The 18,817-nt window shown below is 41.4% G+C and overlaps 1 protein-coding gene across 1 annotated transcript in view; it reads right to left on the bottom strand.

Moving 5' to 3' along the window:
* Positions 1-15,904, bottom strand: part of POU2AF2 (POU class 2 homeobox associating factor 2) — a 30,584-nt gene extending 14,680 nt beyond the window's left edge. Inside the window, exons 1-2 of the mRNA XM_052653020.1 lie at positions 15,859-15,904; positions 14,603-14,712 (exon numbers count right to left, since the gene is read on the bottom strand). Coding sequence (XP_052508980.1) covers positions 14,603-14,712; positions 15,859-15,904 — 156 coding nt within the window. The remainder of the gene's footprint in view (positions 1-14,602; positions 14,713-15,858) is intronic.
* Positions 15,905-18,817: the final 2,913 nt, after the last annotated feature.

Here is an 18,817-nt window from a genome sequence, read left to right as displayed (position 1 = left end):
GCTCGTAGAGAGGGGAGCTTGGGGTAAGGATGAGGTAGCAGTGGCGGTGAGCTGCTGTCCTGAGGGAGGTGACTGAACACATCATGGAGGTGATATAGGAGTCCTGTTTTGAAGGATGACAGGAAATCAGTAAGCAGATAGGATAAGGGGTCTCATCGTTGAGAGGCAAAGCAAAGGCTCAAATGTGTGGACAGCAAGTCACAGATGTGGAAAAATATGCAGACAGGAAAGCTGGAGGAAGGAGCAAGTGCCAGGTTATAAAGAGCATTTTTTGAGCCAGGCTGAAGGAACTTGAACTTTGTCCGCTAACAGGAAGTGGTTCTTCAGATGATTATTAGCAGTGTAGATGTATTAAAAGTGGCATTCTAGGAAATGTAATCTGGGGCTGAAAATGATGGTCAGAAATGGTTGGTGTGGTGAGTGTATGGGCTGCTGGAGCTTCCCAGATCCGTGATACAGGTCTGATGGGCTCTCGGTGGGGCGGGGTTGGGGAGGCTAGCAGGTGACATTTATATCCACCTCTATCTGGCTTTGTGTTGGAGCCTGGTGAAGGCTGATACTCGCCCCGTGGATGCTAAGGGCTGCTGGCCACCTGCCCCAGTTGTACCAATTCCCAGGGCTCTTTCTCTCTTTTTTTCTTTATCGCCAGCCTCCTCGTTGATACCCATGTGTAAAGAGGGGCCTGGCATGTCTCCCTCATAAGGCCCTATTTACAAAGGAAAAAAACCCTATGTCCTTAAATGATTTAAGAGGTCATTTGTATAGGTTCAGTCCTAAAGCCTGTAAGAATTTGTGAGGAAGCAATATTAAAATGTGTATCTTTAAAAACATTTGCCTTGATTCTATAAAGCCTAGATTATAGAGTATTTATCTCACAAAGAAAGAGTTGATTTTGGGCACCTTATCTCCAATATCACCATCTCAGGTGACAGTAGGGACTATGTAATTGATAGAAGATGGAGACATGATAGTATGAAGTGCTTTGCCTGATGCCTTCAAACATAGAGAGGTAAAATGAAGACTAAAAGAGACCTGTTTAAATTTTCTCTTGGGAGAAGGGAATTCACCACGAGAACACTATGCATTTTTGTAATAGTGCATGTAAATAACATAGATTTTGATATTGATTACCTTGGTGCAACGACTTAATTTCTTTATAATAAAATGTCATAGAGAAATTCTGAAAGATTGCACATGACCCTGGGAAGTAGAACAAGTAGGCAGGGAAGGTCAGTAGACTTTAAAAAAATTATGCTGTTTTATTAAGTTTGAAATTTTATCATGTGTTATTTTTGTAATTGAAACTAGTTAATAAAAATTAAAAACCAGAGTTTAGGTCTTATATCTTTACTGTGGATTTCAAAATAAAAAAAAAATTGTGGTTCCAACTGTCTTACATCTTCTGGTCTACAGTTATGCCCTTTGGAAAGTAATACTGTTATAGAATTCCAAACTTCTGACAGTTTCTTAAAATTTTACTGTTAAAACTTTCCTGCTTGGCACAAAATTATGTCCAGGCTGCCTCTGTGAGAAAGTTATTTCTGTTGCCTGAGTTACAAAATGAAACACATTTTTTTTCACCCTTGGGTCTTGGCGTGCCTTTGGCATGCTATTTGTATTTATGTAGATCGATAGCTAAGTTAGAATGACAGGAGCTACTGGGATGCACATTAATAAATGGTATTGTACATTTTGGCCAGAACGAAATGTGCAGAACTTCAGCTCTGCCAGATGGACTTGCCATGGCTGTTTCACTGAAAAACTTGATTACTTTTGCAAGCTGAGTAAAAGAATTCACCACCCGGAAATATTTTAAATTTCATGACATTAAAAACAACCACTACAGAACCAATAAGACAGCCAAAAAAAATAAGGTGCTTGCAAAAAGTTTGTCTTTATTAATATTATTAAAAAAAAAATCTGCAATTGTGAAGGAGCAGGTGGTTGGGTGGGGAACATGGACAGCCCTGGAAATGTGGTTCAGTTCTCCGAACAGGCAGGACTGTGGGTTAATTAAAGTCAGACAATGGGCCATTTTGTAATCTTTAGATAAAACATTCATTTAAATGAATGCCAGGGATATAATATGTACTTCTATATTCAAACATTGGTGTTTTGAATTTACAGGGCATTGCCTGCTCTGAAAAATTTTCTTTCTTTCTTTTTAAATTCTTTCTGGGCTCAGAAGGGGGTTAGTTGGCAATGTTAACAAACAATATGCAACGCACTGTGCTAGGAGAGTGAGTGAAAGGTGTGGAGGAGCATTCCCAAGGTAGACACTGATTCCCTTTATCGATAACCATGCAAACATTACAAATGAATGGATCCTTCCGCTGGCAATTCAGAAAAAAGTAACAAGGGCAAGTGAGATGTACTCCTTAAGGAAAGATCATATTTTCCCCCAAGAATTTAATATTCAAACATGAAAAGAACAGGTACTTCTAAAATATATTTTTTTAAGTAAGAAAAACAAAACATTAGCAAAGCAGGAAGATACACACTGGGCCATCTGATGACCATTTGCTGCGCCCAGGGGAGCAGGAAATTTTTACAAAAGCCAGACTACATTACAGGATGGGTTTATAAGAGTTGAAGAGATGAAAACTAATTTTTATGGTAAATTTTTAGAAGTCATAGAAGAGCGTGAAGATTTCTTGTAATAGCAGTGGTCCAGATAATTGGCACTTGTGTTTAGTCATTCAGTCATGTCTGACTCTTTGCAACCTCATGGACTGTAGCCCACCAGGCACCTCTGTCTGTGGGGATTCTGCAGGCAAAAATACTGGACTGGGTTACCATGCCCTCCTCCAGGGGATCTATCCAATCCTGAGCCTGAACCCAGGTCTCCTGCATTGCAGGTGGATTCTTTACTGTCTGAGCCACCGGGGAAGCCCAATTTGCACTTATATGTCTTCAAAGCTTGCGATGCCTCTGACCAGAACATGGAATCAACAGAATATGCCTGTTCTCTGTTCTTGACTTGACAAGTCCAGAGAAGGCTGCAGTGGCTGTGATGTCTTCCTTGAATTTATAAATTTAAATTTATATTTAAAGCATGGAGGAGGATAGGCGGGCATGGCAACCCAATATTCCTGTCTGGAGAACCCCATGGATAGAGGAGCCTTAAGGGCTGCAGTCCATAGCGTCATGCAGACTCAAACAGGACTGAAGCGACTTAGCATACATGCACAAATCAGTTTGTGGGCTTATTTACATTCTGCCTCTTCCTTTCACTTAGAATTTTCATTGTTATTTAATACCACCATTAGAATATCAAAGAGAAATAGCACAATATATATAAATTGCCCAAGTTTTAGAAAAGTTTGGAAATGATATCTTGATGATATCTATCTGTCTTTAGCATGGAATTCTAAGACCCACCCAGGAAATGAGATTCTTGGTAGTCTGTCTCTTTCCTTCTTTTACCATATATTCGTAAGATGATAAGAGCAGAAGGAAATTGCCTCCCCTTTCATTACTAGCTATTTTATTTATTCAGCATATGCATATGATTCTTTAGTGTGTACAACTGTGAGAGAGTGCTGGAACACCATGTAGGTTGGGAGAGCATCTAAGAGGTGGATGCCCAGAGTGAACTGGTAAGCTCGGCATTTCCCTGAGCCTGGGGTCTCTTCCAGCCTTCAGAAAGGAGCTGAGACGGGTCTCCTCCTCCTTGGGTGGGACAGTGGTATCTTACATCTTGTCCCAGGAGCGAGTTATGTGCTACCAGCCTCTCAGGTCAGGTCAGCAACTTTCAGAAAAATATCAGACTTCAGCTGAAGGCAGAGCAGAGCAGCAAGCTTCAGGCAAGAAGAGGAGGTCAGGGTGAAATGGATTGGCTGAGGCAGACCTAGAGAGCTCAAGAAGAGAAAGCTTCTGTGAGGTCCGTGTGGTGTGCTTGGACTCTGGCTCTGGAAATGCTTTCCTCTTTTACAGGGAGGGCCAGGTGCCATGCAGAGCCTGAGAGGAATGACACTCGGGTAGCAGGTTCTGGGATGGAGCTAGAGATAGGTTCTGGAAGGAAATTAAGTCCAGTTTCTTCCAAGATGTCTGGGTGTCAAAGGAGAGGGAGGTCCTGGCTCTGGTTTGGACCGTGTGTGGCACCATCTGAGTGGTATACAGAATCACTGCAGGGACAGGCAGGGAGACAGACTTGTGGCTGAGAAGGAGTGAAGGACATGATGGGCCAACGGCCTGTGTGGAGTGTGGAAGGTGAGCTCAGGACTGAGTGAGGACCCGAAGCAAAGTGGTTATTTATTCCCAAAGCTCGTCCTTCCTTGGGCCAGAAATGTAAACTTAAGAAGGCAATATGGTGGGTAAAACAAAGACTGTGAAGTCCTAGAAACCTGGTTTCAAATCTATGCTCCACCGATTCCTACCCCATTCTTAGTTTCCTCGTCTGAAAAATAGATATGAGTGTCACCTTCTTAAAGCTATTGGTGCTCCTTGTTGATAAGTGAAATTTACCCTAAAATGAATAAATGAAAATATTTGTGACGTCTTCTTTACTTTGGAGCCTAGAAGAAATGTTAGCTTAATAAAATATTATTATTAAGAATTCTTATTTACCCCAAAGAAAATTGAGAGGACAGAAGAGGACTCAGGTCCAGAAGTCACCTCAACTGTTCTATCTGTGCCAGTCTTTGACTAGATATTTAAGCTAGAGTAGAATGTTTACACTCCGTGTAATTGTTTTTGTGCCTTATGTGATTTTTCTACTGTCTATTTCCCTTGCAAACTCAATCTGCCACTCTAGCTGAACTAGAAGAAAGGAGATTTATCTTTCTCAGAATAAAGAAGGGATTACAGCCTGGCTTTGGGTAGACCCATCAGGCTGGGGTTGGGGAAATATAGCAAAGCAGAAAGATAAACAGCTGTACCCAGTGGGGAGAAGGGGGACACATCAGAAACACTATGAGTACTGGTCCCCTCCCACCCATACCATTCATATGACTATATGATCCTTTGTATTTGAGGAAATGTAGACTTAAAGAAGTAACTTGCTAGGTCAGTAAATTGATAGCACATCCTAATCAAAATGCTGAGACTTTTATTTCTTTCTTCCTGCCATTTGAAGTCAGTGTTTTCATAAAACAGTCATCCATGGTGGTGGTGGATAAGTATAACACTTGATTTGTTATTCAAGGCTAGTTATGTTTTTGGATATTTAGGACTGCAGGTTGGGAGCTGTTGACTATCTTAATGAAATGCATCAAGCTGAAGCGTCAGCTTAGCTGTCTCCTCATGTATAATGGGGGCTTCCCTGGTAGCTCAACTGATGAATCTGTCTGCAATGCAAGAGAACCGAGTTCTATTCCTGGGTGGGGAAGATCCCATGGAAAAGGGATAGGCTACCCACTCCAGTATTCTTGGGCTTCTCTGGTGGCTCAGAGGGTAAAGAATCCACCTGCAATGCGGGAGACTTGGGTTTGATCCCTGGGTTGGGAAGATTCCCTGCAGGAGGGCATGTCAACTCACTCCAGTATTCTTGCCTGGACAGAGGAGCCTGGTAAGCTACAGTTCATGGGGTTGCAAAGAGCTGGACATGGCTAAGTGACCTAGCACATGTATAAGGGAGGACTGAGTGGTGTTGCTGGTGTTGCTGAGTCACAATAAAAGTGATGTTGCTAACTGTTGCTTCCATTGTTTTGTTGTTTCATTTGCTCACAGTGAATCAATTTTTCAAATCTACAAAAGGCATCCCCTGGCCTTTCTAGTAGCCAATTTATTTATACAGTATTAGAATTTGTAGTAATGATGACAGAAGTATCTATTTCCCAAGGTTGCTGTTCAGAGCTCACCACCACCTATGGATATCTTCCTTTTCACAGCACACTAACATGACAGATAACATTTATCAAATGCTCCCATGCTCCAGATACTAGGAAAACCATAAAAACTGCCATTTTCTGAGCACTTAGAACGTGCCATGCCCCATGTACCAGCCAACCAGAGGCTATGGGCATAGAGGGGAGTGTCTGGGAGAGCTCTGCAGGCAAGACTAGAACTAAATTTTGAAAGGTCACACACTAGGCCACTTCACTTCTCCACCATTTGGACCAAGAGGGTGCACCCACTGCATATCACAGAGTCTCTCCTCTCCCTGTGGACGGTCACCCCTCCTCGTGTTCCGTTGAACTCTGCCCCTCCTCACTGCCCATCTGAGTTTTCTTCTCTCCCAGCTTAGCTCAAGGCTCACGCTCCTCCAAGAAGTCTTTCACCTCCCCTGACCATGGCTTGCTCGCCCTCTTTGCAACCTCTGTCCTGCTCTCTTGATGGTTGCTGTCACGTGTTTGGCACTTGGATACCAAAGCTGTCTTTTAATTTTTGATTACTTATTTCATGCATAACTCCTTCTCTCAGCTGGACTGTACATTTCTTCAGTTCAGTGAATTTCTTATATCACTTGAATACTAATGTTCATTAGATGAAGTGTTTAATGCTCTAGCATTGATTGAACACATACTATGTGCAAAGCCCTTGACACATGTTAAATCTAACACTTACAATAACTTTGGGAGGCAGATATTATTCTCTTCCTTTGACACTAAGATTAAAGTACCTTTACAGTCATCATACAGTTGGCAAATGGCAGTGCTGGAATTTGCATTCAGGTCATCTGGATCCAGAGTCCAAACTCTTCTTCATGCTATGCTGCCTGTGTCTTTGATGAGAAACTCCTGCAAATCTAAGCACTGCAGCTTCTCAGATGACACAGTGATCTGAAACTTCAGCTCAAGGATGCTGGAATTGGAATATGACCTGGTTCTCAGAGACTGAGATATATTTCAAACCATAGTGAGATGGGAACATTTGAAGTACAAATAGTAAAGAAGTAAGGGGATGGGATAAACTGTTAAAAGTTTGAGTATTAAAATTGAATACCGAAGTAGGACCAACGAAACTCTGCTTTTATTGACAAGGACAGAGGCCCAGAGAGGAGAGAGGAATTCCTGGAGACCACTGATATCCAGAAGGAGGGGATTCAAACGGACCAAGGAGGGAGCAATTTCTTTTTTAGTGCCAAAGAGAAGTCTCAGATGTGTTTTCCAAAGTTTCAGGGAAATCAAAGAAACTTTGAGATGCTATAACATGCAATTTTTAATTGCCTATTTTCATTTTTTAATACTTCATGAGAAACTCAAATGCAAATCACAGATACGAACATCATGTTTACATTTGGTGGTAACCGAAATGCGCGTGTGACTGGTGCCACAAAACAGCAGCTGGGCATAGAACAAAACAAATCTCTAACTAGCAGTCCTGACAGAAAGACAGTTGTTACAGATGGAGCTGGACAATGTGCATCTGTTCTACAGTTAAAGGTCACCGACCTCTTAAGGAAGATCAAACACTTTCATATAATCTATGCCATAAACGTATTATATGACTTCCATTCACCTTCTGTTCTTCCAGTTTTTCCCATCAGTATCTACTTTTGTCATGCTTCTTTTTGTGTTTACAGTGTTTTACTTCCAAAAATAATCAGGAAAGGGTGATTAACCAAGATATCCAGCTGACAGTGTAGCCTTATCCTGTATGTTCTTGATGTAGAGATTTTAGCAGCTAGTTTAAGCGTAAGGATTCAGGAACATATAGAAAAAGAAAATAACTGTAACTATTGATGCTTACTATTTGGAAAGCAGATACTTGAGTTTAATATAAAAAGGATCATGTTGAGTGGAAATAGATTTTGGTTTGTGTATGTATATGATATATAATCCAAATATATTTCTCGCTTGGGATATAGCTCCTCAACATTTTTCTCAGTTTGGGTCTTCTAAAAACCACCAGGAATCATCATTTGTTTTTCCTCTGGTTTATGTAGAATATTAACTTAAAATCACTTTCCTATCTATTTCCTTATTGTTCTTCACTATAGCATTTTGATGAATGAGCAGAACAGGATAACTACTAGGATGTCCATAAACCAATAAAATAGAGTAAACATCAGACCCTGATTACCAAGCCCATTCTTAACCCCCCATCCTGCACCATATTCCCCCATTCCACTACTCAGTTTTAACTCCAAGCTGAGCTCCGTTTCCTACTTAGCAAGCTTTGAATTTTTCCCCTCTTGGAACTGTTGTATATTCAATAGTTTTAAATGACTCCTAATCATAGTTTGAGGAAAAATTGATTAGACAGTTCAATAGCCTGCAAACTGTTCACGGAATTTCAAAACAAAATGAAAAATTGTGGCTATTAGATTTACTGCCTCTTCTTTTTAAAATATATTTGATTATTTTAGTTTTATTTATTTATTTTAGTCAGGTGTATTTTTAAAATTTGATTAACTTTCAATTGGCGGATAATTATTTTTAATTTTGTGTTGGTTTCTGCATATATCAACATGAATCAGCCATAGGTATACATATAGCCGCACGCTCATGAATCTCCCTCCCATCTCCCACCCCATCCTACCCCTTTGGGTTGTCACAGAGCACAGGTTTGAGCTTCTTGCGTCATACAACAAATCCCCACTGGCTATCTAATTTAAATATGGTAATGTATATGTTTCCATGTTGCTCTCTCAGTTCTTCCTACCCTCTCCTTCCCCCACTGTGTCCACAGTCTGTTCTCTATGTCTGCGTCTCTATTCTGACCCTGCACATAGGTTCACCAGTGCCATCTTTCCAGATTCCATATTTATGCATTCAGTTCAGTTCAGTTCAGTTGCTCAGTCATGTCTGTCTCTTTGTGACCCCATGAATCGCAGCACGCCAGGCCTCCCTGTCCATCACCAACTCCTGGAGTTAACTCAGATTCACATTCATCGAGTCCGTGATGCCATCCAGACATCTCATCCTCTGTCATCCCCTTCTCCTCCTGCCCCAAATCCCTCCCAGCATCAGAGTCTTTTCCAGTGAGTCAACTCTTTGCATGAGGTGCCAAAGTACTGGAGTTTCAGCTTTAGCATCATTCCTTCCAAAGAAATCCCAGGGTTGATCTCCTTCAGAATGGACTGGTTGGATCTCCTTGCAGTTCAAGGGACTCTCAAGAGTCTTCTCCAACACCACAGTTCAAAAGCATCAATTCTTCGGCACTCAGCTTTCTTCACAGTCCAACTCTCGCATCCATACATGACCACAGGAAAAACCATAGCCTTGACTAGACGGACCTTAGTCGGCAAAGTAATGTCTCTGCTTTTGAATATGCTATCTAGGTTGGTCATAACTTTTCTTCCAAGGAGTAAGTGTCTTTTAATTTCATGGCTGCAGTCACCATCTGCAGTGATTTTGGAGCCCCCCGAAAGAAAGTCTGACACTGTTTCCACTGTTTCCCCATCTATTACCCATGAAGTGATGGGACCAGATGCCATGATCTTCGTTTTCTGAATGTTGAGCTTTAAGCCAACTTTTTCACTCTCCTCTTTCACTTTTATCAAGAGGCTTTTTAGTTTCTCTTCACTTTCTGCCATAAGGGTGGTGTCATCATTAATACACTATATTTGTTTTTCTCTTTCTGGCATTTCATTCTGTATAATAGTCTCTAGGTTCATCCACCTCATTTTTATGGCTGAGAATTATTCCATTGTATATATGTACCACAGTTTCTTTATCCATTCTTCTATCTATTATTCTTTTAAATTTTACTAACGATAACTGAGAGTTCACTGAAATTTGTTGATATTGTTAAAATTTTTCAAAGAACAGTTTTTATGAAATGTCATTGAAATAGTGTAATTGAAAACAGTGCAATATAAACTTACATCAAAATTCTAAATATACATCTTTTGGTGCTAGGAGGTAGTGAGTGGCTCCTATTTTGAGTGTTCTAGTTGAAAATCTAGTAGTGTAGTAAGGAGTAATCCAGAAAAAATTTGAAAAAAAAAAAAAAAAGGAAGCAATTACTTAAAAACAGATATAATGATAGTAGTTATGAAACCACAGGATTATGGCTAAAATGAACAGAAGTGGTTTTAAGTTCAATCTTTGGTGAAAGCCTCTTTTGAGGCAAGAGATTTTTTCCTCTTTGATTCCTACTGCAAAAATGTGAAAACATTTCATGGTATCAAAAACAGATGTTCGTGAAAGAAACTGTGGTAAAGATGAGTCAACATAACCCATGTTAACTTATCCTAGGGCTGTCATAGACAGCAGAGCAGCAATTTGGGCATCAAATAGATGCTTCCTAGAGAGTACTTATCTAAGGGACACAGTTTTCGTATCTGTGTACCAGTTTCCTAGGGTTACTGGAACAGATTATCACTACCTGGGTGGCTTAAAAACACCAAAATTTATTCTTTCATACTCTGGGAAGTCCAAATCGAGGTGTTGGTGGAGCTTGCTTCCTACGGGGCCTCGAGGGGAGCACCCATTCTGGGTCCTCCAGCTTTGGTGTCTGCCTGCCTTCCTTGCTGCGTAATCACGTGGCCCCAACTCTGCCTACTTGGTCATGGGCCACTTCTTCTCCTGTGTGTCTTCTCTTCTGTATGTTCCTCGCAAATCTCCCTTCTGTAGGGCACATGGGGGTGCATTTATGGATCACCTCTTTCCTAAGAAGGTAAGTGCCTTCACTCAAGATCCTTTACTTAATCACATATTTTGCCACTTAAGTGAGCATTCACAGGTTCCACAGGATTTGCTGTAGAATCTTTTTGTCTTCTGGCCTGCATGTGTGCTAAGTCACTTCAGTTATATCTGACTCTTTGTGACCCCATGGACTGTAGCTCACCAGGCTCCTCTGTCCATGGGGTTCTGCAGGCAAGAATACTGGAGTGGGTTGCTCCTCCAGGGGATCTTCTCAAGTCAGGGATCAAACCCACATTTCTTATGTCTCCTGCATTGGCAAGTGGGTTCTTTACCACTAGTGCCACCTGCAAAGCCCTTTTTTTGATCTTGGATGATATTTACAGTAAAACAGTATGGTAGGGCCTCCAATCTCCTCAAGTTAACCTTTGACTGGTTATTACCCACATTATCAGTAGCAAATTTTGAACACGTGTTAGGATGACTTTCCTATCTGAACTTATCTAAGATATCAGCCTCATTGTCACCTAGTGAACTGGGATGAAAAAGGATGAAGTGTCAGTATTACTCAAGCCATCAGAGCCCCGGAAGTGCTCTCAGTAATGTGATTCTCCATGTTTCCTGCTCATTGAGTTGTGTTTACCACAGGGACAGAAAAAGTTAACAGTCGGTGATTAATTATTATGCTATCTTTCTTGGAATATACAGATATTTTGGAAGAGTGGTTGAGATGAAACATGAGCAAGTAGATGGCAAAATCAATTCATGGAGATACCTAAAGTCCAAATAGACAAATATTAGAACTGTGTGCATTGAATTATCCACATTTAAAATATCTTTGAAATGAAGACGAGAGTAAGTTACTAGCAGTGAGACACTGAGTAATATATGACAACAGGAAATTAGGGCTGAGTTCATACTGCCTGTGTACCTGATGCTTGAGAAGAATGACCAGAGTCAGAGCTGTTTTTGCCCCTTTCCAGTCCTTTCTGTATGATATATTCTCTTATGCTTTGATTTCCTTTGCATGTGCTGTGGTCTGAATGTTCGTGTCCTCCCCAAACTCACTTTGAACTCCTAAGGTCCCATGTGATTGTATTGTATTAGAGGTGGGGCCTTTGGGAAGCGACTGGGTCATGAGGGTGGAGCTGTTATGAATGGGATTAGTGCCCTTATAAAAGGGCTCTAAAGTACTCCCTGTGCTCTTACACCAAGTGAGGACACAATGAGAAGTTTGCAACCCGGAAAAGGGAAAGGGCCTTCACCAGAGCCTGATCATGCTGCAGCCAAAACTTGGACCTCCCTTCTCCAGAACTATGAGAAGTGTTTTCTGTCCATAAGCTTGGCTTCCCAGGTGGTTCACTGGTAAAGACTTTACCTGCAATGAGGAGACACAGGAGATTCGGGTTCAATCCTTGGGTCAGGAAGATCTCCTGGAGGAGGAAATGGCAACCCACTCCAGTAGTCTTGTCTGAAAAATCTCCTGGGCAGAAGAGCCTGATGGGCTACAGTCCATGGGGTTCTAAAGAGTTGGACAGAACTGAGTACATATGCACACAAGCTACTCCAGCTCATCTATGGTATTTTGGGATGACAGTCCAAACGGGTGAAACCTGCATGAATCAGAGATGATTCTACTCCAGTTCACATTGGTTTTTCCCTTTAAAAATGGTGTGGAATTGAGTATCAGAAGACTTGCTGCTTATTAACTGTAACCTGCAAATAATCCCTTCCCTTCTTTTGTCCTTAACTTTTTCAGCTATAAAATGGAAAACCACGTCAATATCAGTCTCTCAGGGCTAGTGTGTCTGTCAAATGAGATAATACACAGGAAGTGCACTTTAAACTGTGCTTATGTAAATACTGTCCCAGTATACATATCACGTGGCAATGCTGCCTGATCTTTTGTCTTGAGCATTCAGTGTAGTGCTTGGTTATATGGTCTTACATTGTTTAAATATATAAGCATTTTTCCTTTCCACCAGGTGATTTGATGTTTAATGGCAGAGACCATGTATCACATGGTTCCCATACCCACTTCTGTATAACATTCACAGTGTCACTGGGCCAGTTGCAATAGCTCAGCAAATTCTTATCTGGGTAGAGATAAGAAACTTGGCTGGGGGGAGGGGGTTTGATAGTTGCTCTTTGCTCTGCTGTGAAGTTCTTATACTGTGATGTGCAAAGAAATCACTCAAGGAGCTTGTTAAAAATGACCATTCCCTGGCCCCAGCCCTGTAATAACTCTATGTTCGTAGACATGGTACAAAGACAAGGAGTCTGCATTTTAAAATTATGATATAATATGACTTATTATTGTTTATATTGTTATGTCTTATAAAAAAATGAGGAAAACACAGTCACAGAGCTTAAAAAATCATGTTAGGGAATTTTAAAATAAAAATATATTTACTTCCACCATTTGAATAGGAACCTCTTTGTCTTGTTATATAATTCGGTCTGGTACAGCGCCTTATCATTGTGTGTGTGTATCCACGACGATGTCGAGGAGGTAGATATGCCCTGACTCACACGGGGTAGACACACTATCAGCTCCTTGTCTATGGCATCGTGCTCATTTTACTCTTATCTTCCCAACTGACCGCGCACCTGGAACTTTAGCAAGTTTCACAGTCCTAGCGGTAGCGGTGGCCAAGCACTCCGCATTGCATCCATGCAGCTGTGGTTCACTCAGAGTAGACTCTGAATTCTCTCTCTCTCTCAAGAGACTCGATCCATAGGGACGCTTTTAACTCACATCCCAGACGATCCTGAGGAAGTTCTAGAAGAAACATTGTACTAGGAGCAGACAAGAAGCCAATTATTCAGATTTCTGTTTATCTGTTTAGCTCCATTTGTTGAACTAGGAGATAAGAGGAGGTTCCAAAGAAATGAAGACCCCAAAATAAAAGGCGTTCTTAGATGGCAGGAAATTGAATCTGGAGTCAGGTCACTTGAAACATGTCCCAGAAGTTTGACTCCGCAGCAGTGTTGAAGCTAGTGCCGATGTTCGGAGCAGAACACACTAGAAGAACCAGTTTGCACTGCGCCCCAGCTCCTGTGCTTGGTGCTGTATGTGGCCCCTCCTTTATTCTTGGTCATCTGTTCCCATGTCCTGACCCCAGCAATGCCCTGGGGGATGTCTGATATTCATGTCGTTATGTTTCACCCAATAAGGTGAGTGATTATATACCCAACCTGATAGCCAACTGCTATCTCCATTCAAGAATCATTGTTGGAGATTTGGGTGTAACTACTTAAACATTTTAGGTATAGAGCGGAGCTATTTATGAAGACAAGGGTGACAGACAGAGATTTTAGACTTAAGACAACTCCTACCAGGATTTTAAAATCTGATTTTGCATGTTACAGAGAAGTTGTTTGTTCATAAGTTGCCAGTATCAGATTTAGAATAACATGGGGGTGAAGGCCTGCCTGCAGTGTGGGAGACCTGGGTTCAATCCCTGGGTCAGGAAGATCCCCTGGAGAAGGAAATGGCAGCTCACTCCAGTCTTTTTGCCTGTAAAATCCCATGGATGGAGGAACCTGGCAGGCTACAGTCCATGAAGTCGCAGAGTTGGACACGAATGCGTGATTTCCCCTGCTGTGGGTGAAGGTCAGCATTATTTCTACCAAATGAACCTTTGCTAGTTCCTGACTGGGGTAAATGGAAATGTCAGGATACATCATCCTTTCATGTCCATGAGCTGAAGTGGGCAACCTATAAACTCATAGAGCTCTTGGATTCCTTGCTCATAGACGGACAGATGTGCCATAGTGCTAATAATAGTAATTATATAGTGTGTGTGCCAGTTCAACGGAGACCCCATGAACTGTAGCCCACCAGGCTCCTCTGTCCATGGAATTCTCCAGACAAGAATACTGGAGTGGGCAGTCATTCCCTTTTCCAGGGGATCTTCCTGATCCAGGGATCAAACCCAGGTCACCTGCATTACAGGCAGATTCTTTACCTTCTGCGCCACCAGGGAAACCCTGGCTAACACTTGCTATGGAGAATATCAGACTCGAGAGGTGAGAAACTGGTGTGGAGATAAAAGGAGGGGAGATAACTAACCTTAATAGAGGACTTAGTTCCCAAAGACTTTAGAATGTATTTAACTGAGACTTACATTAAATCTTGAGTTACTTGTCTGCCTGGATCGTTTTTCTGCCAGTAGGTCTTTGACTGTGTGCTTCACTCTCACTCCTTGATAAACTCGTTTGCTGTAGTCTCCTGGGACTTAAGCAAATGCAATAGTAAGAATCAAATGTAGATGGTATAATTAGGTTAACTTCTCTAGGGATGCATTCAAAGGCTAATTTTTGTGATGTTATTTTCTTATTAGAATGGTAGACTTGAATTTGAAGTGGTTTCAACAGAGGTCATTTCGTCCTATTGCCTGCTCTCTGACAGAAACTGGTCCAAGATTTGCTTAAGTGAAAGAAAGACTTCTCCTTCCTTTACACAACAGCTCCTCAAAGTGTCCTCTTTTCTGTATTTTTGATTTGCCAAGATTTACTCCTGAAAGATTATAATTTATGCTTTAATTACAAGATCAAGGACTGGATGCAACTTGAAATAGTGCTTAGGATACGATGCAAAAGTTGGATTTGCGTGATTCAGATTATAGAGTGACATTCTTGCGGCATCATCTTCCTACCTGATGTGGGTGAACAGGTCAACTGAATTGTTTTAAGAAGATAATGTTCTAAATAAGGAAGTTATTTTTAATCTCTTCACTGCACTAATCCTTAATGTATTTTTTAAAAGTTTATTTATTTATTTAGTTGCAACTAGTCTTAGTTGTAGCCTGTGGGATCTACTTCTTTGATCAGTGATCGAACCTAGGCTCACCTGCATAGGAAGTGCAGAGCTTTAGCCACTGGACAACCAGGGAAGTCCCCTACTTAATGTATTTTTAACTTCTGAAATTAAATACAAGGCTACGTGTGTTATTTCATTTGATTCACTTCACAGATGAAGAAACTGAGGTCTGGGGCTAAGTTATTTGAAAGGCTTCATAGCTGCTAGTAAACAACTGAGCTAGGATCCAGATTTAGGTCATATTGTAGCTCTAATTACCGAAAAAAATCTTCACTTTTCACTGCGACAAAATGACAGAGAGATAGCAGACAATAGACAAAAATATTCCCCCGATGTTCTGAAATTGGCACCGCTGCTGCTATAAGCAGTGACTTCATTGTCACTGAGGATGGTCAGGCAGGGACAGAAACACCTTTTGTCTGGAGTGTTACGGAAAGCATTTAAGCACTGATTTAGCAGTTGAACTACAGGAATTATAAGATGTTTTCCCTCTCTGAACTCCTTGTTCTATAGTAGGTTGGTTGGTTTCAATTAATTTTAGTTGAGGTGTTGCTGGCTTACCAGCACTTTCAGCTGGCACAGAACTCAGCATTAGTCTGTACGGCATAGAACCAAACAATCTTCTCTAGTCTAGGATTGACTTATGAGTCAAATCGTATTACAAAAAGAATAAAAAGAAGGAAAGAAAGAAGAAATCCAAACCAAAATGAGAGGTAGAGTGGACTGTTGGGTGAAACAGGCTGCTGGCGTGGCGATCAGTGCTTGCTGACTTCATATGAGCCACTGACTTGGGAAAATTACAATTTCTCAGTCCTGTTTTTTTCAATCTGTATAATGGGTATAATAATCTCTCTAAAACTGACTGCAAACTTTTATAAGATATGCATATGAAAATGTTACAAAAAGTACCAAAGTGAATATGACATGTCTGTACACAATGAGGGAGCCAAAAACAACAACAACAACAAAAACTAGGTTCTAAGACAGTTTATCATTCAATTCAAATAAAGTTCACATGCAATCTGATTTCGGCAAAACAAAGTTATTTAACTGATCCTTTGGGTCTTGTTTTGACAGGATTTGGTCTATATATCTTTTAATTAAAGAGGCTCGGAGTATCTCTTTCAAATCAGCCTCAAATTGAAAGCTTAAGGATTTTATGTTTGTTCCAAAGTAATCTAAGTATTGCTCTTAGCATTGCGTCTGAGGCCTTATTTTGAGGGAAAACTCTAAGGCTACGTTTATTCATCAATAATTTATTGAGTATTTTTTATGTGTCAGGCATTGTGTTAGAGCTGGGAATACAAAAGAACATGCTACCTTGTGGGAGGCAATACTCAATTATAAGGCAAATGTGCTAAGTACAAGTACAGAAGTATGCATGAACAGAATACTCAGAAAAACAGAGCGTGTCAATTCTTCATGAGTGTGGGGACAGATTTAGGGAAGGCAAGGTGATAGCAGAGGTAAGAGGTGGGTATGATGATAAATGGGCAAGAACGATGCAGGTATGCAGGGCAGCAGGACGAAGGCCTGGAGGCAAGACCAGAAGGAGGGAGAAAATGAGGCTGGGGAAAGGAAATGAATGGGCCTCAGCCATGAAGTTTCTCGTGGGTAAAGGAGTTTGGACTTTATCCTGTCGGCAGTGAGCCATGGGAGGCTTCTGAGTATGGGGGTAGTGTGGTTAGATTTGCATTTGAGATGACTTTTCTAACCACTGTATGAAGGGCAGATTCAGATTTAAGAATCACAGAGCCACAGGGAGAACAGTCAGCAGGATTCCAGGATAATTCAGCCAAGAGACTGTGGGGTCTGAGTAAGGGTTGATAGGAGGGCAAGGAGAGGACACCTTTGGAAATTATTATTTAGATGTAGGAGGGAAAGGGGAGGGGACATTCAAGGGTGATTCCCAGGCTTCCTCCATGGGATTGGCCTGGGTATACAAGCTTCAGAGCCACCATAATGCCAATAGTAATGAAACCAAGAAAGAGAATAAACTTTCTCGGAGTGTTTGCAAATTAGAACCATACCATTGTGCATGGGCTTCCCAGGTGGCCCTAGTGGTAAAGAACTCAGCTGCCAATGCAGGAGACAATCCCTAGGTGGGGAAGATCCCCTGGAGAAGGGCATGGCAATCCACACCAAGATTCCTGCTTGGAGAATCCCGAGGAGCCTGGAGGGCTACAGGTCACAGTCAGACACGACTGAAGCAATTTAGCAGACATGTACGGTGGTGCACACAGAGACCATATGCATCAGGCATATTGGGATAAATAAGCCAGGCTTCTCCCAACAGCTGAGAGGATCAATATTTTTTATTCCTCTGCATTAATTTTATTTTATTTTTCTTTTTCAAAAAAATTATTTATTTTAATTGGAGGCGAATTACTTTACAATATTGTAGTGTTTTTTTTTTTTGCCATAAATTGACATGAATCAGTCAACCAGAGTGATGGGATGGGGCGGGAGGTGGAAGGGGGGTTCAGGAGGATCAATATTTTGGGAACTCCTACAATGATGATTCCTGACACACTGGGAAGCTGTAGACCAAATGATCAAAGATAGAAGCCTGGGGAATATCCACATTTGAAGAGTTGTCAGAAGAGATGGAGCGAATCCTAGTGAAAAAGAAATGGTCAGAGAAGAACCAGAACAACAACAAAAACAACAAGAGAATAAGACATCACAGAATTTGAGGGAAGGAATTTTGAGAAAGAAGGAAAAAGAATGAGATACAGAAGAATTGTCCAGGAAGAGAAGCACCGCAAAACATCCATTGCTTTCATCCAGTGGTTGGTGTTGACTTAGCAAGATCAGTTTTGGGAGGGTGAGGTCGCCAGAAGCCAGGTACTAACGTCAAAGGCAGAGGTGGAGACAGGGAGACTACTTCTTGAAGTTTGAAGTAGAAAGGGAAACAAGAGGTTGGATGATCATTGGAGAGAACTACAGGGTCAAGGAGAGGTTTGTGTATATTTTTATATCCATTTAATGAATTCCTGGATAGGAGATATTTGAGAATTTGAACAGGAAGAGGGAGGGACTGAAGATTTAGGAAAGAGGGAAAAAATGATGGAAGGAGATCTTCAAGAGGAAGCAAGAAATTGGGGTCAAGGGCACAAGCTGGCTTTCAATCTTTGAGCCTGGAATAAAGAAGGGCAGGGGAGGGGTGGTGGCTGGAGCATGTGGTCCGTAACTAAGACGCCTCTGGTGCCCGTCTAGCAGCCTGGTATATGAGAGTGATTCAAGCACTAAAACTGAGAACAAAACAGGAGTCAAAGCAAGACAGAAAAGTCCAAGTGAGAGTACATACCAGTGATCCTCAAAGTGTGGACCTTGGGTCAAGAGCAATAGCACTGGCTAAGAATGTGTTAAAAATGCAAGTTCTCAGGTCCTGCTTCAGATACACTGAATCAGAAACTGTAGGGGTGGGCCCAGCAATTGTGTTTTAACAAGCCCTTTGGGTGATTTTGATGTTCTCTGAAGTCTGAGAACCAAAGATATACAAATGAGTAGGGATATT

The sequence above is a fragment of the Budorcas taxicolor genome, chromosome 15 (assembly GCF_023091745.1).
Source record: "Budorcas taxicolor isolate Tak-1 chromosome 15, Takin1.1, whole genome shotgun sequence".
NCBI lineage: Eukaryota > Metazoa > Chordata > Mammalia > Artiodactyla > Bovidae > Budorcas > Budorcas taxicolor.
Note: the sequence above shows the minus strand (reverse complement) of the source record. Positions and strands in the feature narration are given on the sequence as shown.